This window comes from Oryctolagus cuniculus, chromosome 12 (assembly GCF_051225735.1).
Source record: "Oryctolagus cuniculus isolate XC-2025 breed Fujian yellow rabbit chromosome 12, ASM5122573v1, whole genome shotgun sequence".
In the NCBI taxonomy this organism is placed as follows: Eukaryota; Metazoa; Chordata; class Mammalia; order Lagomorpha; family Leporidae; genus Oryctolagus; species Oryctolagus cuniculus.
In genome coordinates, this window is record NC_142878.1 from 87,658,255 (window position 1) to 87,679,323 (window position 21,069).

Genomic DNA, 21,069 nt, shown 5'->3' on the forward strand with positions numbered 1-21,069 from the left:
TCCTGGTCTCCCATGGGGTGCAGGGCCCAAGCACTTGGGCCATCCTCCACTGCACTCCCTGGCCATAGCAGAGAGCTGGCCTGGAAGAGGGGCAACCAGGACAGAATCCGGCGCCTGGACCGGGACTAGAATCTGGTGTGCCGGCGCCGCAAGGCGGAGGATTAGCCTAGTGAGCTGCGGCGCTGGCCATAAATCCTTAAAATAGGTAAATAGATCTTTTTTTTTTTTTTTTTTTTTAGGAAAAAAAGAAAAAAAGGAAGGAAGGAAGGAAGGAAGGAAGGAAGGAAGGAAGGAAGGAAGGAAGGAAGGAAGGAAGGAAGGAAGGAAGGAAGGAAAGGAAGGAAGGAAGGAAGGAAGGAAGGAAGAAAGAAAAGACCAGGCTTAAGTAGAACTCAGAGTTCTTGCAATCTGACTACAGCCATGGTGGCTCTGCTGCTTCCTGCAAGAAGACACAATCCCTTTCTTCACTGCCCACAGTTGAGTCGAGTTGCTACTATTGGCAGTCACTCTGGTACATGTTAGAGATGCAAAAAAGTCCTTGATTGTTAGTAGTTCACAGATGTGGTGGCACATGTGTGGTTTTCTTAGGTGGCCTGGGGAAAAAGAATTTTGGAATCCCTGGGAATGTCCTAGAAACCCTGGTTCTTCTCATATTGCCTTAGTTTTCCATTTTTCTTAGTTTTTTCAGTTTTTTCTAAGCTAGAGATTAGTTTTGCCTACTGTTGAGTGCTTTGTTCTGATGGGTTGATCTTTTAAAAAAATTTTATTTATTTGAGAGGCAGAGTTACAGACACAGAGAGGGAGAGACAGAGGTCTTCTTCCATCCACTGGTTCACTCCACAAATGATCACAGTGGCAGGACCTAGGTCGATCTGAAGCCAAGAGCCAGGAGCTGCTTCTCAGTCTCCCACATGGGTGCAAGAGCCCAAACACATAGGCCATATTTCACTGCTTTCCCAGGCCATAAGCAGAAAGCTGGATTGGAAAAGGAGCAGTTGGAACACGAACTGGCACCCATATAGGATGCCAGCGCCACAGGCAGAGGCTTAGCCCACTGCTCCACAGCGCCAGCCCTGATAGGTTGATCTTAACCTGAGCTCATCTGACTTGAGGGCTTTCACAGTCAATCTGGACTTTTTGAAAACTTGGGATATTCTTATACAGTAAAACTTTGAGAATGTGAATAAATTAATGTCTCTGTTTTTAGTATGAAGAATCTAAAATATGGTCAAAATACTTGCCTGTAGTCACATGGTAAAGGTGAAATTGAGACCATAACTGAGAAGCATAAATCCCAAACTCCAGCAAAAACAATATAAGCACTCTTACTTTTTCAGAGTACTTTGAGTTTTTGAAATCTTTTAACATCTACAGTCAGCCCTTCATATCCATGGGTCCATATCCATGGATTTAGCCAACCAAGTATTGAAAATGTTTGGGGAGAAAATTATCTGTACTGAACATGAACAGGCTTTTTCTTTCTTTCTTTAAAGGTTTATTTATTTATTTGAAGACAGAGTTGGAGAGGGAGAGACAGAGAGAGAGGTCTTCCATCCGCTGGTTCATTCCCCAGATGGCTGTAATGTTCTAAGCTGAGCCAATCAGGAGCCTGGTGCCATACTTTTTTTTTTTTTGTCATTTTTCTCTAGCAATATGGTCTAACTATTTACATAGCATTTGCATTACATTAGGTATTATAAGTAACCTAGGAATGATTTAAAGTGTATTCAAGGCAAGCAGTTAAGATGCTACTTAGGATGCCTGCATCCCACATTGGGGTACCTGGAATTCAAGTCTTAGCTGCACTCTTTTTTTTTTTTTTTAATTTGAGAGGTAGAGTGACAGAGAGAGAGAGAGAGAGAGGGAGAGACAGAGAGAAAAGCAGGGACATAGGTACCAGCACTGTGGCATAGTAGGTAAAACCACTGCGTGCAGTGCTGGCATCCCATATGGGCAGTGGTTTGAGTCCTGACTGCTTCACTTCCGATCTAGCTCTCTGCTATGGCCTGGGAAAGCAGTAGAGGATGGCTCAAGTGCTTGGGCCCCTGCACACACGTGGGAGACCCAGAAAAAGCTCCTGGCTTCAGATCGGTCCAGCTCTGGTCATTGTGGCCATTTGGGAAGTAAACCAGAGGATGTAAGATCTCTCTATCTCTCTCTGCCTCTGCCTCTGCCACTATTCTCTGTAACTCTGACTTTCAAATAAATAAATCTTTAAAAAAAAAAAAACAAAAAAAAACAAAAAACAGGGACATAAGCTGGTGACCATGTGAGATGCCATTGACGTTGGCAGAGGCTTACCCTAGGTGACAGCACTGACTCCTTAACTCCACTCTTTCCTGTTAATGCATATCTTGGAATGATGCAGTTAGTTGAGTCTTTGTCACTCATATGGGAGATGCTAGTTGACTTTTAGGTTCCTGGTTTCAGCCTGGACCTAGCTCCAGCTGTTGTGGGTGTTTAGGGAATGAATCAATGGATAGAAGATCTCTCTCTCTCTCTCTCTCTCTCTCTTTCAAATTAATTAATTAATTAATTTAAACATAAAGTATGTGAGAGGTGGGGATGTCTTGGAACCAGTCTCCTGAGGATACCAGGGAAGTGTGTAATTTCAATTAGCTATTTGATTAAAATGACTGAGAGTATGTAAAACACTTAGCACAGTGCCTGGTACATAGAAAGCACTTAATGTGAGCTATCATCTTCTCACCAGTTCTTTGAGTTCATAGGGGTTTTTTCTCCTGTTCATTTTACAGTTGAGCAAACAGGCTTGCAGAAGCTGTGTTGTACTTAAGTCTTCCCAACTCTAGATTTCCTGCTTTTTTCACTTCATCATATTGCTTCAGAAACAAATTATTCCAATTTACATTTCACGTTTAGGGCATAATATCATACAGCAGTCCATTTTGCTTTTAGAGCTGAAAAAATTGAGGACAAGAGTGAATAGGTAGCATCCTCAGGGTTATAGAGCCGAGTTGTTTCAGGATCAAAACTAGGAGCTGAGTCTTCCAGTTTATTCAATACAGAGTACTGGATGTTATAGGCAGTAGATGAAATTCTAAATTCTAGCCTAGCTTTTCCTAGAAAGCTGAATGAAACTCAATACCTACTTGTACTTCTGGGTACCACCACCGTCACAATGTGTACTCTTGCATTTATTTTACAGCTGCTGTTTTTGGTTACTTAGTAGTCCCTATAATATAAAGGTTTTGAAATTTGTAGTAGCTGCCTTCTTTGTTTAACTCATTTAATGGAAGCATTTATTGAGCACCTACCATTTGGCAGTCACTATGGTAGTGTGAGGGATACAAAAGCAAACTTGCCATGTAATAGGGCTCTTTGCCAGATTGCTGGCACGGGTTCAGGTTTCCAGCCAGGCAGTCTAGGGGATGAAAGAACTCCCAAATCCCTGGGAATGCCCTGTGCTTTAAAACCCAAATTAAAATCAACAACATTGTGACTGTCATGGATGGCATTCAGAGTATCACTCAGTGGTTTCTGAGGAAGCCCAGAAAAGAACGCAGTGTTAGTCTAGAAGCAGGTGTAGCTCTAGAGAGATTGGGGTGGGGGGTGGGGGTTAAGAAAACAGGGGAACTTGTTAGGTTGAGTTTATTTTTCCACAATCTCCTTGTGCAGTGGTCAGGACACATATCCTTATCTTAGTGGGCACGTGATAACTTTGAAGTCCAGAATTAGTAGTGGGTGATTTGCTGCAGATCATACCGAGCTAGCTAATACCAGAGTAAGGTGGACTAGAACTTGGGTCTTCTGAGTCGTAGTTCAGTGCACTTTCTCTGACACATAATTGTTGCAACAAATTAAAGTGACAGCAGATGAGGGGCAGTGGTCACAGTCACCGGTCTTGAGTATACCTGGCTGCCTTTGAAGGCAGAGGCTGCTTGTTTTGTTTTGTTTTTTGAGTACTGAGGCTGAACTGAACTGTGTTTCTAATTTCAGCATTGCTACTGACTTAGATGGGGTTTTGTGAGAGGAAACAAACTGCAAGCTGTGTTCTTAGGCCAGGCACATGGGAACTTTGTTAAAATTCTCTCCCTGAGATGGAGGCATCCTAATGCTGCGGCCACTGACCCAAACTGTGTCCTGCTAGATCTGAGGAGTCAGAGGTCAGAGACCACATCAGTAAAGGACTTCTCATTAGGGTCACCTGGGATGGGAAGGGTGCTTGTTTTCTAAGTTCAACACTTAGGAGAGTCATACAGCCTGTGACCTTTACCCTTCTTAGCTGGTGATAGGGGCCCTTTGTCAGAAAAGCATTCCTGTGGATTCTACTCCATTGTTTCAGGTCACTCCCCCTATTAAGTCTGAGGCAGCGCCGGGGTGAGTTGAACTGCTTTTCTCACTGTGAAGGAGGGTCATGCATTATGCTCGGCCAGTTAACAGGTCAGAGGAATGGGTTTCCCACTGTGTGAAATGCCTTCATTAGTGTGTATTCTTTAAAAATTTGCCTTAGCATCAGATACCCTGGAAAGTGTGATGTTTCTTTTATAGTATCTACAAGTTTAAAAATGTTAACTTACTAGATGTTTTGGACAAATACTCACTTTGTGTGTGTCCATGTTCCCATCCCTGTACAGTGTTCCCACTTGCTGCTTCATTCTTACAAAATGAAACTCTCAAGTTTGGAAGGGTCTGAGTCCTGAAGCAAGATAATTGGATGTGACAGGAACACAGTAACCACAAGACCTGGGAGGCCGTGAATGATTTGCATTGCAAATATAAAAAATAAATAATGAGACTTCTTTTTCTCCCTTACAGGGAAGCTGGATTCCAAGATCCATCAAGGAGCAAAGAAGGGGTTAATGAAGCAGAATAAAGCTGTCTGACCCAAGACAAAAGGAACCATACACCATAGTGGAGTTTTGTGTACTAAAATTACTATCCACTGGTCCTTTGGAAATGCAGCAGTTGGAAATCTAAAGGCTTGACATCAGGCTTGACTCTCTCCAAATTTAATACCTTGCCAAAATCTGTATATTTTTCTTAAAGAATGAGATTCTTTATGCAGTGGGTCAAAATCTTTGAATACATTATTTATAAAAACTTATTTTAAAAAATCTAGGTGTTTGACATTTTTCTCTGAATAATATCAGAAGAGAAGGGGGAAGTCAGAAATGACTTTTCTGGGACTTTGAGGGACCCCTTGAATTTTAAGTTTCTTTTTTTTTTTTTAAAGTGGGCATCTTGTAGAATATAGGATGTTTGAGGAATCCTGTGTTTAATACAAACCTGTGATAGGACAAAAACATCTTTAGCAGGTTTTCTGCTTTAGTCCAGTGTTTCTGGAAGCAAACAGTGTGAGTGAAAAGTGAAAAGCCAAGGAACGCTTAGTGGCAGATTTTGTTTTGGAGGCGATAACCTGAAGAAGCACTTCCACTGTGCTCTTTATTGTGAGCAGCCGGGACATGGAAAGAGCAAACTGGGAGAAAACGGCGGCACCTGCTAAGGCAGCATGTTGCTGCCCTGTTCATTTTGTTGGTATTGCATCACTTGGATAGGGCAGTTAGAAACAAGCAGAAAAACAAAATTCCTTCTTCTGTAAATGCATCCAAATACCCCTAAATGCTGAAGCCAGACCTTTTAAACACTGCACATCCCAGGAAGCTAGGAGCTTCGGGAAAAACAAGAGGTTGGTTTGAAATGAAATTTTTATTAGTTAAAAAAAATTTTTTTTTTTGTACTTGTCAGTCTGACCCTCCTTAGTGAAGCACCTTGTTTCCACAGCCATCCTGAAGAGCTGTCAGAATCTCAGCTGCTGGCGTCCTGAGGAAATTCATGGTCTTCAGTGTGTATGTTCTGCTTTTTATAAAGCACCCCTGCCACACTGGGGAAGTTGGATTCCCTCCAGCAGTTGTGTGCATGACTTAAAAAAGAGAGAGCTAGAGAGAAAAAAAGTGCACTGTTATGAAAAAGATTAATTTCCCCTTTCTTTAATCCTTCATATTCAGCGTTTATTTGCATTGAAATGCCTCCACTCATTATGCATTGATGTTCACTCAACTGTGAACCCTGCTTGTTGCATAGCTGTAGGCATTGGTTCTCTAGGGTCTGATCACTCTGGATTCCCAGGGAAAATCCACCAGATTCTTGTTCTGGTGTTGCAAACATGCAGTATTCTCTTCTCTGTTCAACTTCTGTGGAGACAGTGCAAAGGATAGCTAATGACACTTCTCTGGGGTTCGGGGGCAGGGTTAGGGGGAAAGGTCTTTTTCTGGCCTTCTTGCAGTCAGACCCTAATGTTAAGGAAGGCACACAGTGTTCACTGTGCAGTTACTAGTTTACCGAGCAGTGCTACCTTGAATTCTGTGGCTCTCTTAATACCAAAATGAAACTGAACAACAGCCTGAGCACAGAGGAGTCTGGATTGATTTTTCCACCTGGATAGATTGTGTGTACACGCCTAAAGAAAAATGCCTGGAGCTGCACAGATCAGGTTATGCAACCATTCTGTGTGCTGTGATAAGAAAGTTTACAAGAACTTTACGGGTTTACAAGCACCCACCTCAGCATCTGAGAAATGCAGCTGGAGCCACAGGAGTAGAGTAACTTGGAGACTTCTCCTTTCCATGGTTAGACCGCAAGCTGCCTTTGGTTCACATGTTAGCCGTGGTGTAAGGTCTCTTTTTCATTTGTGGAGGCATAGGGGAGGAAGTGGAGGTTAAACCCTGGGGGGTGGGGGGGCCGGTAGTGGCCTTCAGTCGAGGAGTGAATCGCTTCATTTAAAGCCTCTGGAAATTCTTAGCAGCCTGTTGCAAACTGGCCCAGGAATAGCCTTTCAGTGCTTAAAACACTTTGCTCTGACCCTGTAACTCTGGGACAGCTTGGCCCGAGGGAAGCTTCACATTTGTGTGCTGCTTTTCTGTGACAGCCGAAATATCTGTGCCCTCTCAGGGAAGATTGGGTTCAGTTGCTCTCAGTTTGTATAGGACCTATAGGAATCAGCTTTTTGTAGTTTTATTTTTCCAGGCAGGACTCATTCTCATTTATGTAAGCCTGGAATGGGGTCTGTCAAACTGGAGAGCCTGTCGGAGTTTAGGAGGCCTTGGCCTTGTAATCCAGTATTTGGAATAGAGTGAGGGTTCTGTTTGTTTTGCTTGCTATAGCTAACCTGGAGAAAGAAATCTAGGAGTCCCCTCTTTCCTTTATAATCTGCAAGTTTACAGAAACCAGTTTTTTCCTAGGGGAATATAGATGTGAAAAATTTAGACTTCAAAGATTACTTTTACAAATAATTGCAAAGTTACAGCTTTTATGAGTTATTTTAACTACTGTCTCTACTAAAGCCCATTTATGTGGATATGTGGATTTCATTTAATTTAGTGGTTTTTTTTTTTTTTTTTAATGCCTTTGGTAGAACTCCTTGCCAAGATTGAGACAGTATGGAGGCTGTTCTCTTGGCCAGCTGGGGAAAGGAAAAAAAAAAAAAAAAAACAGTTAAAAGCAAGCATCTATTAAACTAGTGAAATCAGCAAACTTCAGTTTGTTAGGCCTGGGGGAGGAAAGAAAGTCCAATGATGAGGGAATTTTTTTCCTTGCGATTCAAACAGCCAAGTACACATGTGCTGTTCTCCGCTTCTGTGAATGTGTTTGGAGGGGGGTGATCCATATCACAGGCTCCAGCAGCTACAAGGGATCTACCATGTGGAGGGCTTTTCTGCTTCTCTCATGCAGAGAAGAAAGAACAGCCACAGTGCCATCCTCTGACACAAAGAAACTTGTGTAAATGTCTGTCCATTTATGTGTGTGCACATAATGTGGCTTAATCCATGGGGTGAAACCTGGGAAACTGATCAGATTTCAGTTGTGACAATGGGAAGCTCAGGAAGAAAACCTAGTAAAGGTACCCTAGCTTAGAGTCAGAAAAATAGGGTTTGGGGAGTGAGGAGTGGGGGCAGGGTACTGAGAATCATAGAGGTTTGTCACAAGAAAGAAGGGAGATCTTGGCAGGAGAAGCAGAAAAAATCAGTATAGGCATTTAAGACAAGTCTACAGCTGTACTAATATAGCCACTAGCTACATGTGGTTATTTAAATTTCAATTAAATTTAGGATTCAGGTTTTTTTTTTTTTTTAATATTTTTATTTATTTAAGATGCAGAGTCACAGGGAGAGGGAGAGACAGAGAGAAAGGTCCTCCATCTGCTGGTTCACTTCCCAAATGGCTGCAACGGCTGGAGCTGGGGCGATCTGAAGCCAGAATCTTTTTCCGGGTCTCCCACGTGGGTGCAGGGGCCACCACTTTCCCAGGCCTTAGCAGAGAACCGGATTGGAAGAGGAGCAGCTGGGACATGAACTGGCATAGGGGATGCTGAGGCTTCAGGCAGCGACTCAGCCTAGTATGCCACAGCGCTGGCCCTTCACGTCCATTCCCCCTCCCCCCCCCCCGAAGATTTATTTATATCTGAAAGATTTACAGAGAGAGAGAAAGAGAGATCTTCCATCCACTGGTTCACTCAGATGGCGACAACTGCTGGGCCATGCTGAAGCCAGGAGCTTCTTTCAGGTCTCCCATTGTGGGTAGCAAGGGTCCAAGCATTTGGTCCATCCTCTGGCCATCAGCTCTGGATCAGAAGCAGAGCATCCAGGACTCATATGGGATGGCTTTACCACTGTGCCACAATGCTGGCCTAGGATTCAGTTGTGCAGGCTCTGTTAACCATATTTCACGTTGTTCAGACAGCCACATGTGACCAGTGATTTTTGAATTAGACAGCATTGATATATTTCCATCACTGCAGAAAGTTCTATTGGACAGTGCTTGTTTGGAGCAAGGGGTTGGCAAACTTTGTGTGGAAGCCAGATGGCAAATATTTCAAGCTTTACAGGCCATAGTCTGTCTCTCTCTCTCTCTCTCTTTTTTTTTTTTTTTTTTTTTTTTGACAGAGTGGATAGTGAGAGAGAGAGACAGGGAGAAAGGTCTTCCTTTTTGCCGTTGGTTCACCCTCCAATGGCTGCCGCAGCCAGCGCACTGCAGCCGGTGCACCGCGCTGATCCGAAGGCAGGAGCCAGGTGCTTCTCCTGGTCTCCCATGGGGCGCAGGGCCCAAGTACTTGGGCCATCCTCCACTGCACTCCCTGGCCACAGCAGAGGGCTGGCCTGGAAGAGGGGCAACCAGGACAGAAACTGCCACCCCGACCGGGACTAGAACCCGGTGTGCCGGCGCCGCAAGGTGGAGGATTAGCCTAGTGAGCCGCGGCGCCGGCCCTCTCTCTCTCTCTCTCTCTTTAAAGATTTATTTATTTTACTTCAAAGAGTTTCAGAGAGAAGGAGGGAGGGGCAGAGAGAGAGAGAGAGAGAGAGAGGTCTTCCATTCACTGGTTTACTCCCTAGATGGCCGCAACTGCCGGAGTTGTGTCAATCCAAAGCCAGGAGCTTATTCTGGGTCTCCCACGCAGATGCAGGGGCCCAGGGACTTGGGTCATCTTCTAGTGCTTTCCCAGGCCACAGTAGAGAGCTGGATTGGAAGTGGGGCAGCTGGGACTCGAACCAGTACCCACATAGGGGATGCCAGCACTGCAGGCAGCGGCTCTACCTGCTACGCCACAGCACCGGCCATAGTCTGTTAGTACTATTCAGATGTGCTGTTAAAGTGCACATGCATCCATCACCAGCAATCCTGTAACTCAAGGAGCATTGCTATACCCAATAGAACTAGACATGGAAAATAGGATTTCATATAATCTTTTTAAAAAAATATTTATTTGAAAATCAGAGTTACAGAGAAGGAGAGGCAGAGGAGAGAGAAAGAGAGAGAGAGAGAGAGACCTCCACCCGTTGGTTCACTCCCCAATTGGTCGCAATGGCCAGAGCTACACCAATCTGAAGCCAAGAGCCAGGACTTTCTTCTGGGTCTCTCACACTGGTGCTGGGGCTCAAGGACTTGGGTCATCTTCTAATGCTTTCCCAGGCCATAACAGAGAGCTGGATCGGAAGTGGAGCAGCCGGGTCTTGAACTGGTGCCCATATGGGATGCCGGTGCTTCAGGCCAGGGCGTTAACCCGCTGCACCACAGCGCGGGCCCCTCATATAATCTTTTTTTTTTTTTTTTTTTTTTTTTTTTTTTTTTTTTTTTTTGACAGGCAGAGTGGATAGTGAGAGAGAGAGAGAGACAGAGACAAAGGTCTTCCTTTTTGCCGTTGGTTCACCCTCCAATGGCTGCCGCAGCCAGCACACTGCGGCCGGCACACCGCGCTGATCCGAAGCCAGGAGCCAGGTGCTTCTCCTGGTCTCCCATGGGGTGCAGGGCCCAGGGACTTGGACCATCCTCCACTGCACTCCCTGGCCATAGCAGAGAGCTGGCCTGGAAGAGGGGCAACCGGGACAGAATCCGGCACCCCGACCGGGACTAGAACCCAGTGTGCAGGCGCCACTAGGTGGAGGATTAGCCTATTGAGCCACGGCGCCGGCCCCTCATATAATCTTAACATCATGAAGTGTTCTGATTTTTTTTTAACCATTTAAAATGTAAAAAACATTTTTAGCTTATGGGATATATATCAAAATAGGCACTGTGGGCCATAGTTTGCCACCTTTGGACTGGAGAAACAGGAAGTCAAAATGTAAGATTCTTTCACTGTACAAGGTGTCCAATCACTTGAAAAACTTTAGTGATTCTTCCAAGCTGAGATCTTTCTCTGAGAACTGGTGTCACTGTGCGCTGTAGGAATGTTCGCCCTCCTTCTCGCCCTCCCACCCCTGTTTCTGCAGTCCTCCTTCAGCAGGAGATTACTACTGGAAATGTTTAACTCTTTTTATAAAATATTTATTTATGTATTTGAAAGAAGAGTTACAGAAAGAGAGGGAGAGACAGAGATCTTCCATCCCCAGGCTCACTCCCCAAGTGGTCACAACAGCCAGGGCTGAGCCTGGCCCATGTCAGAAGCTTCATCCAGGTCTCCTAGGTGAGTTGCAGGGCCCAAGCATCGTCCACTGCTTTTCTCAGGCCATTATCAGGGAGCTGGATCTGCAGTGGTGTCCATATGGGATGCTTTGCCCACCATGCCCCAAGACTGGACCCTGGAAATGTTTAACTCTTACTTAAGACTAAAACACTAAATCTCTACCTACTAAGGAGCTGAATCCTCACTGGGAAGTTTGCTGTTAAGCTGGGATCAGTTCTGTCCCTGTACCATCTTAGGATAACTTGAATACTGGTCCAAAGGGGGATTATTTCTCCTAGACCAAATGGGCTTAGTGTGTATTGTTCATCTTCAGTTGTCAAACCTGCCAGCCTCCATATCTCTTTATTAGACTAGAGCTTTGACCGCTCTCTCCAACTCATATGCTACCTTTTTTTTTTTTTTTTTTTTTAAGATTTATTTACTTGAAAGTCAGTGTTACACAGAGTGAGAAGAAGAGGCAGAGAGAGAGAGGTCTTCCATCCACTGGCTCACTCCCCAATTGGTTGCAATGGCTGGATGCACTGATCTGAAGCCAGGAGCCAGGAGGAGCCTCCTCCAGGCCTCCCACGTGGGTGTAGGGGCCCAAGGACCCAGGCCATCCTCTACTGCCTTCACAGGCCACAGCAGAGAGCTGGATCAGAAGTGGAGCAGCCAGGACTCAAATGGGTGCCCGTATGGGATGCTGGCTCTAACCAATACGCCATAGCGCTGGTCCCCACATGCTATCTTGAGGGGCAATGTTGAATGATGCCTGAGGATAAGAGAAGAAAGGAAAAACAATTGCAAAGCCAAATAAAGTGGTCAAGGGCACACAAAAGGCATACTAGGGGCTAAGAACTGGGGAGCCTTGAGAATTAAGGTATGGAGGTCATGAAAAATGTTAAGTTTCACAAGTGCAAGGTGAGTGGAAGGGTTTCCTTAACCACGGACTGAAGCCGGCTGTGCTGTGTGCTAGGCACTGCGAGTGGAGGTGAGTGGCCGATGAGGAAAGATAAACACTGATGGTTAGCATGGTGAATTGGGAAAGGAAGAATGAGCCTTCGAGATACAGGATGGTGAGGTGAAAGGGGACCTAGGAGGAATAGAAATTGGTGTTTTGGAAAGGAAAAGTGGTCTTCCTTAAAAAAAAAAAAAAAAAGAACAAAGGATAAAAAATTAGGAGGTTGGTACTTTGCTGAACCAAAGGGTAAAATGGATGAAAGCATCCTGAGCCTTTGCCCTTGTGTTCTTTGTGGCTGTTCCCGTTCAGGCCCGGGGTGGCCCTCTCCTGTCCCCACGGCTGGAGGACATCTCTAGAGTTAGTGCCCTCTGTATTTAAGGTACGCCACCTCCCCAGCGACTGCCGCGAGCGGTCTCCTTTCCACGAGGTGAGAGCGTTAGGTCTGAGCGCTCCAATCCGGGTTCCTCCGAGTTTATCTCCGTTTTTAACCAGCTCGCCGGGTTTTCCGGCATTCCTGGAGCTACGACTCTCTAATCCGGGCTCCGAGTGACCCGCGCATTCCGAGACCCAGGATCTGGCTCCTCCATCCAGGCTCCGGGTTTCTCTCGGCGCTCACCCGCTCCCGACTCCACAGCAGCAGGGGATCCGGATCCGAGGGCCTGGCAATCCAGTGTCCGGGACTTGCGGACGGCCCTGGTTGTCCCGGATCGCGGCGGCGGCGGCGGTGGCGGCGGCTGAGGGACCCGCGGCCCCGGACACAGCGGCACCGGCGGGGCGGAGCGGCGCGGGGAGGGGGCGGAGAGCCGGAGCCGGGGCGGGGTGGGGGGAGGGGCCGCGGGAACGGATGGCGGCCTGGGCGCCGTAGCAGCGGCGGCTCTACGGCCCGGGGCCCGGGCGGGCGGAGGTGGCGGCTCCCGGGACCGGCCGCGCGGTGAGTACGGAGCTTTGTGTGGAGCTGGGGCTGGGGGAGGAAAGAGGCGGCGGCGCCAAGGGGGCCCGGTGCTGAGGGGAGCCGAGGGGGGCCGGGGGCAGTGGCGCCTGACGGAGGAAGTGGGGGTTGGGGGGCCGGGGCGGAGCGAGGGGAAGGTGTGTTTGGGGGGGAGGGGGGTCGTTGCGTGTGTGGGGGAGGGGGCGCCGAGGGGCGCGGGGTGAAGTTCAAAGCGTGGCCGGGGCCGGTTCAGGCTGAGGCTAGGGGTGTTCCGTAGGGGATTAGGGGCTGGCCAGGTTATGGGGACAGGCCAGAGAGTTTCTGAGGGGAGTGTGGGTATGGTGAGGGGGCCAGGGCGAGTGGGGGCCAGTCAGGGAGTTGGGGGGGGGTTCCTGGCGGAGGGTGGGAAGCAGGACGTGTGCGCGGCCCGGGCGCGGTGGGGGGAGCAAGGTGGCTGGGAGTGTGCAGTAAGTAGGCTGTGGGTGTGTGCCCCTTCCAGTCTCCGGGTCACATTTACTCCTGTCCTTTTCTTCAAGATGGAGGGATCGCTGGGCCTGGACTTTAACTGCTCTCCTTGTGCCCCCGGGAGGGTCTGTGACCCTGTCCTGTTTGGAAAAGCCGTGTGCCCTCTTTTCCCTTTATGTGTAATTACGGTTGGATCATCTCTGGGCTTTGCTCAGATTCTTTCCTCCCTCTGGGGTTGAGGAGGAGGAGACACATCGGACCAATTAATGTGTGTTTGTGAAACAGGCAGCAGCAAACAGTCCTTTCAGCTTCTAGGAATTAGGCTCACACAGGGTGGAGAGATCAGAGCCCTTCAGGGGGAATATTTCTGAACAAATCACAGATGATTAAATTCTCGAAGAAACAGCTTCCCACCTAAATGAGAGTGGGAAAGATGGGGGAGAAAGCCTGTCTGTTTCCAGCCATGTGTCCGGAGCCCCCAGGGGTGGAGGAGAGTCCCCCAGGCCCCACAGGCCTCTCTTTTCGGTATTAGGCTTTGCTCTGCAGCCTTGAGTTAATTTCGCCCCTGCTGCTTTGTCTTGGGGGAGGGAGTGCTGGTTTAGGCTGTTGTGAGGAGATGACTGTGCTGCTGCCACACACAATAGTCGTGTCATTTTATCGGGAGTGCTACCCCAGGGCTGAGAACTGCTGCAGCACAGATAAACCGGTCCCCCTCACCCGCCTATTGTGTACACAGTGAAGGTCATAGGTTCAAGTCTTGTCTGAGAGCTTTGGATATGCTCCATCTCCCAGGCTCCTCAGTGCCATTTTCTTCCCTTTCCAGACTGGGGCTTGCCATTGGAGGAGGCCAGACAGAAAGGCTCTTCTTTTTGAGTGAGGAACAATGCAGAGCTCATTGGCACACATTTTTCAGAAGAATAGGGGATGCCAGCCATGTTGTGCCTGGCTCTTTGGCTAGCCTGTACTAAGTTATGTACCAAGACTCAACCCTGATGTTTGTGTCAGGCCTTTGAGGAAGATGACTCCAAGGGGAGGTTTCCACTCTTACTTAAGCCATCCTATTTCATTCTTTTTATGGAGATGGGATCCTCGTGCAGTGACTTTTGTTTGTTGGTTTAGGAACACCACCAAAAACCCGTGCAGGGTTAAGATAGTGAGTCAAAGACCAAGGACTTTTTTAATGGTGACTTCCTGGTCAATAATAATTGCACAACAGAAAAGCCACAGAATTTGCCTATCTGGACAAGGGCTATGGGGACAAAACGACTTTCCTTTTAATATTTACTTTCGTTGAAATGAAAGGAGATGACTTGCTTTTTATGCAGAAAGTCCATATCTGCCTCTGTATTAGGGAGAAATTTGCCAAAGAGATGACCATTAAAAAGTCATTTAGGTCTTGAGGATTATTAATGAGCGAAGAATGGGAACATGCTAGAAAAATCCTATCCTTAAATGTATCTCATAGGATTGTCCGAATAGTATTTAGGTACTATTAATTGTGTAAAAAAATTATTTGAGGCTGGAAAAGAGGTTGACGTTTAGGATATTAAAACTTTTCTTTAGAAAGAGATTAGAAATAAAACTCAGTGTGAGCGTGGAATGGTGTATGATACACTGTACACAGTAGCCAATCATTTCACATAGACTCTTACTGAATAGGAACTTTAGCCTTCGGTTTTGGGGAAAGTCTGGGGCAGTGAGTCTGGCTGCAATGCCTCCCTCATCCTTTTATTTCAGTGTGTTTCTTAACATGATAGCCTGCCACACAGGTGTTGGGTCTTTGATAGGGAACAGGTTGTTCTGACCTTTGTAATTTTTGATGAAAGAATTGTCTTAAGGCTTTACCGGAGGTGTTGTCTGTCTTTAGACTGTTTCTGACCAACTGTATGTTCTAGGTCTCTCAGTGGAGCCTCACCTAAATGCAGTCTGAAGCTTTTTGCTCCCAACCTTTGACATTTATTTCTGAATGCTGTCAGGTGACAGTGAAAGCAAACGCCTCAGATGAAATTTGCCCTGATTAGATTTGGTGGTTTCAGAGTTGAGCCCTTGCCACAAGGAATCTTATGTGAATCTTCTGATTGTGATTGTCTTTCAGAGAGCCATTTAGATCCACCCCCCCACCCCACCCCCAGCTTCTTGGGAGAAAATATTTCCTTGTGAGAGGTCTTAGATAGCTGGACAGATTAGTGCTTATTTTGTGTGAGGATATGGAAGCATAATTTTGGCTCCTGGTAGTAATTATGTTGCAATTAGCATATAGCAACTAAATGACTGGAACAGGATAATTTGTTGAGGGGTCTACTGATTGCTCTGTCAAGTGAATGTGCCACTCCTTATTTATTTGACTCCCAATACTACTGCCTGAGCTTAGCCATGGAGGCTGACTACTGGAATAATAGGTGTTCTCCAGAAGTTACCATTCTCTGTCCTCTACTTAGTTACTTCTTTGCCAGATAAGCTTAGTGTGCCTACTGCCTCCTCCCCTGCACTCCAGAGGTAGCTCACCAGTTGTCACTTCCATTGTGCAGAACTGGCATGGGGCCACTCTGAGATGAGACAGCCCGATGTTGTGTGGCGCGTTTTCCTTTCAGCAGCTTAATTCTCACATATATTGATTTTTTTTTTTTTAAGAAACCGGTGTCCTTTAAAGAACAAAGAAGAACAGCAACAAAAATTCAAAATCACATAGTGTAATAAATATGCCTTTATGATTGCTGTTTGATAAAAGTTGGCCTGGACAGACAACATGTAGATAGGTGATGTGGTTTGGCAGGTTCTGGGTCCACTAAGTGTCGGTGAAGGGCTCTTTTCACCAGGGAACAGGTAATTCACCAGCGCACCTGCCTAGCTGGGCATGTGGAATTGGCAGCAGCTGTGCAGCTGAAGAGGGATTATTGAGCAGGTGGTTGAAGCATCACATGCCACAGTGACAGGAAAACACATGGTCTTTGCTGGGTTAGGTTCAGTTGGGATGTGTGAAATTGCACTTTGTTTCACATTTCTTAATGCCTCTTGTTGATTTGTTAGTGAGATGATAATGGAATAGAGAAAAGAGATTCTTCTGTCTGTTGTTTCTTTTGGGTTACTGAGTAGCATGCCATAGACATGGGCCTACACAGCCCTATTGTATTTCTGGGAGTTCTGGCTTTATGCCCTATGAATGGCAAAGAAAGAGTGGTAATTCAGTGTTTCTAGTACTTGTTTATTAGAAGGAAATGAGAAACAGAAAATTCTTTGGTTTCAGTGTGGTGAAAAAGATTTGGCCCACTGGGAGGATACCCAGCAGGTTTTATGCCTAGGATGTAATTGACTTTTTGTGTTAGGTCCACCTAACATGCGTTACACAAAGCATTTGCATGTGTTTTTATTTTATGAATGTAATTCTCCACAGGAAATTTGCCCCTCCTGTCTATTTTATACAACTTTTAGTTTCTCCCAGCACTTTTGTAACTCTCGGCCTTCAGATTGGCATTAATATTACCGGTTAGAACCAAATCATCAGAAGGCCACATGATGTTAAAGGAATATCTCTATTAGATGTTTATCTTAAGAACAACATAGCATTTCCTAAAGCTTGGAAAAAGACTTTACATGTTGATGGTTTTTGAAAATTCCTAGCTTTTTCTTAAAGATTATCATCATCTTTTGATAATATGATTATGTTTTTCTTTCACATGTCCATGCAGATAACTTGGTGGTGTTTTCTGACCTTTTTAGGGCCTTCCAGTCAGTTTCTGTTTTAGGCCAGCAGACACACACACACACACACACACACATACACAGAATCTGTTGGAATTCACAGAGTATTTATTAACAGTTGATTGAAGGGAAATAAATCGCATTAACTGTTTTGGAGTTTAGAATCCCTTTTCCCACAGTCCAAGTGGAGTGTAAGCACTGACCTGTTTTTTGCAGGGGGAGAGGGAGATGTGGAGGCAGGAGGGATGGGGGTGATTTGAGGGATGATGAGGCAAACTGTGGCTCTGAGGCCAGGGCCAGCCACCACTGCATAGATGGAGACATTGGCAAGAATCTGCTGAAGTCTAGTTTGTAACCCAGCTTTAAGTGGAACCCTGGTGAGAGCAGTTGGTTGTGTAGTATTCACTTCTGAAAAACCGTATAAACTTGTTGACTTTTGCATCTGAAGCCATTGCAGCCATGTGCCTTTTATTAAACTGCTCGCCAACCACTGCATCCTTTTCCAGCATCCTTAGGGTTTGCTTCCACAAGCTCCTGCCCTTCCCCCATCTCTCCTCCCAGTTCTCTGCTCTGAAGACTTCTCTAGCAGTTTGGAAACACTCTAATTACTGTAGCTGTTAGAGTCACAACCCAGATCCACCCCTCCTTCCCTCTCACCCCTTTCTATCTTCTTTCCCTCCTCCCCTTGCTCTAGCAGCAGGAGTTGAACTGCAGTCTCATGAGCACAGTCAGATCTATGAATGAATGAGCTTTATATCTTGTCAAGGCAGAGCTCCAGATCCAGCAGGGCTGATTTTTCATGGTTCTCTTGCTGTTTGTTCTTGGATCAGAGTCCCAGAAATAAGAGATGGCAAATACCTATTAGGTCATATCTAGTCCATCACTCAGGGGCAAACCTAGGATCTTTCTCTTGTCTCTGTGAGAATTTTTTGCCTTCTTTCTTTTGCAGGTGAGAGCTGTCTGATGCCAGGCAAGCTCTGAAACTGCCTTCTTTTTTATTGTGAACTCTGGTCATTAGTGTCAGACCAACTTCTCTTTTGGATTTCTATTCTTTTTCCATTTTCAGAATTACTCATTCCCAGCAATATCTCCACCCTTTCAATTTCAGCCCTTTCTTGATTGTTGATATCACCTTTGTTATCTATGTCATCAGATATTAATCACTTTTCAGGCCTTTGCCTCCAGGGTCTTTGTGGCCTCCTGTTAAGAAGGTACACATGATTGGAAGCACAGGGCACACATTCTAGCAGGTGGAAATTAATAAAATGCCTTGGAAAATATGGGCCAGTTGTACCCTCAAGAAACCCCTGTACTGCCTGAACAAATGCTGCTATTTTCTTTTATTTGGAGGTATTTCCTGTTGTAACAGTTTTTTCTCTTTGCATGTATGAATTTTATTTTTGTGTAATTTAATTACTAACTAGTGTTTACTCTCTCTATTTTTTAAAAAAGACTTTGGAAAGCATAGTGGGCCAGCGCCGTGGCTCAATAAGCTAATCCTCCGCCTTGCAGTGCCGGCACACCGGGTTCTAGTCCTGGTCGGGGTGCCGGATTCTGTCCCGGTTGCCCCTCTTCCAGGCCAGCTCTCTGCTGTGGCCCGGGAGTGCAGTGGAGGATGGCCCAGGTCCTTGGGCCCTGCACCCCATGGGAGACCAGGAGAAGCACCTGGCTCCTGCCATCGGATTAGCGCGGTGCGCCGGCTGCAGCATACTGGCTGCAGCACGCCGGCCGCGGCGGCCATTGGAGGGTGAACCAATGGCAAAGGAATACCTTTCTCTCTGTCTCTCTCACTGTCCACTCTGCCTGTCAAAAAAAAAAAAAAAAAAAAAAGGCATAGTGGCAGAGAGAGAGATATATCTTCCATCTGCTGGTTTGCTTTCCAAATGGTTGCAACGACCAGGACAGGGCCAGGCCCAAACCAAGAGCCAGGAAATCCATCCTGGTCTTCCACATGGATGGCAGGGGCTGAAATACTTGGGCCATTCTCCACTGCCTTCCCAGGCATTAGTAGGGAACTGGATTGGAAGGAGAGCAGTCAGGACTCTAACCAGCACTCTGATATGGGATGCTGGTGTTGCAGGCTGTGGCTTAACCCCCTGCACCACATGCCAGCCCTCAGTTTTCTTTACTAATACTGGTTTTCAAAGCATAAGGAAAAAACATATAATGGGGAGCCACTAAAACTCAGGTTCTGATCATTACTTGGCCTCTAACTAGCCATGTGCCTTTGAGAAAACCACTCCTCTATTTTCAGTTTCCTCATCTGTAAAATGAGCAAGTTAGATATGATCTACAAGATTCTTTTTAACTGTAGAATTTCATGATAGGAAGATTATAATGGAGGAACAGGGCAGAAATGGTTGACGTAGGTGAGCAGTTTTTTATTGCTGTGTCAGAAATACAGGCAGTATTTGGAAGGACTAACGAGTGTGGCTTTAATTCCCCAGGGTTCCATTCTCACTCGTATTAGGCTGTCTTTTTTTTGGACGGTTTTGTACCCTTGTTCTTTAGGCTCACCAACTTGCCACATCTGTTTTTCTAGTGTAACTGAAGGCATAGGAGTAGGAATCAGAAAGCTTCCATAAAGGAACCATCACTTGTAAGAAGGAAATCATACTTGGAAGGATTTGCCAGGTGTTAATAAGAGGTCATGGATCTAATCTCATACCTGAAATCTCTGAGCCAAATAGGAGTTGGGGGAGCCCACTGGTTGGGCATTTGCTCATTTTTGGCTGATCAGTGGAAACCTGGCTTTAAATTAATTTCTTGGGACTAAATATGAGTAGCCCACCAAATTTTATTTGGAAGACAGAATAATATTAATTTTTTGAAGATTTATTTATTTTATCTGTAAGGCACAGTGACGTAGAGACACATAGAAAGAGAAATATCTTCCATCTAGTGGTTTATTCTCCAAGCATCTGCAAGAGCCAACTTCAAGCCAGGAGCTCCATCCACATCTCCCATGTGGATGGCAGTAACCCAAGTACTTGGGGTGTCATTTGTTGCCTCCTAGATGCTTTAGCAGGAAGCTGGATCTGAAGTGTGGAGTAGCCAGTACTTGAAATGGCACTTGGATATGGGATGTGGGTGTCCCAAGCAGCTTAACCAGCAGTGCCGTGCCTGTCCTTAATATTAGTTGTAATGCTGAAAATGTAAATTGGTTATATTTGCTGAAGTATGACTAACGAGAGATGTTTCTGTATACATAAAAGAGATTGAGGGATTGAAATTGGTGGGTATCTGTAGGACCTTTGAGGTTAATGTTAGGAAATCTTTGCTTCTAAACAGTCTTAAGAGAATCAAATTATGTAACTAAGTTCTTAATTCCCAAGGTTAGGATTTTATCAACAGCATTTCTGATAGCACCTAATTAAGAGGATGATGGTCTTTTAGGCTCTTGTTGTTAATTTGGCAGGATCACGTGTTTAATCCACCTTTGAACATTGGAAGTAACATTCACTGTTTTTAAATTTGTACTTAAAACATCCATTGGTTTGGAACAGAAAAATTTGGTGGGTGGAACTCTTGTTTGTTTTGGACTCACAAGAAGTCCTGGGAGTGCTTTGCTTTATTCCCAGCCATGTGTAGCACATTACTGATTTTCAGGTAACCTGAAGGTTATTTTGGGAAGTGTTCCACTTGAATGTGGAATTTTAGAAAGATTTCTATTAGAAATACAAGCAGTTTTTATAGATTGGGGGGAAAAGGTGTCAAGTATACTGTGGAGGAAAGCATAGTGGAATGGAAAGGGCCCAGAGTAGGTGCCAGGCGACCTTGGGAAATCAGACAACAGCATGAACTCCCAGATCCTGGCACTTAGGCCATATTGCATGCTGGCAGCACCTATAGTTTCTTAGTCCGTCAGCAGTGTCTGCTCTACAGTACAGCTAGTAGGCTTTCGGTATGTTATCAGCAACGTTCTTAGCAGCATTCCTAGGTGGGGCACTTTGAATCTGGTTGGAATGAACTTTCATTCATCTGAGCAGAGGTGGATGTCAAGAATCCTTGTAAACTTCAGGCACAAATTTTGATATTTGGTATGAAACTCAGTATTATCTTTGAGATCAGAGTCTTAAAGAATGGTGTCAGAATAGAACTGTAAGAAGAGAAGTGGAA

At 45.6% G+C, this 21,069-nt stretch overlaps 2 protein-coding genes across 11 annotated transcripts in view; both read left to right on the plus strand.

The window, feature by feature from the left end:
• TRIP4 (thyroid hormone receptor interactor 4) overlaps nt 1–4,865 on the plus strand; it is a 100,003-nt gene extending 95,138 nt beyond the window's left edge. For all 5 annotated transcript variants that reach the window (XM_008268896.5, XM_089310541.1, XM_002718101.6 and 2 more), the window contains one exon: nt 4,777–4,865. In XM_008268896.5, the coding sequence (XP_008267118.2) occupies nt 4,777–4,844 (68 nt within the window). In that variant the 3' untranslated portion in view covers nt 4,845–4,865. The remainder of the gene's footprint in view (nt 1–4,776) is intronic.
• Nucleotides 4,866–12,562: 7,697 nt separating this feature from the next.
• The window catches only part of ZNF609 (zinc finger protein 609), a 224,996-nt gene continuing 216,489 nt past the window's right edge, over nt 12,563–21,069 (plus strand). For 4 of the 6 annotated variants that reach the window (XM_051821853.3, XM_051821854.3, XM_051821855.3 and 1 more), the window contains exon 1: nt 12,563–12,789. The gene's annotated coding sequence lies outside the window, so the exon portion shown is untranslated. The remainder of the gene's footprint in view (nt 12,790–21,069) is intronic. The other 2 variants (XM_051821859.3, XM_089310555.1) reach the window with 2 other exon arrangements.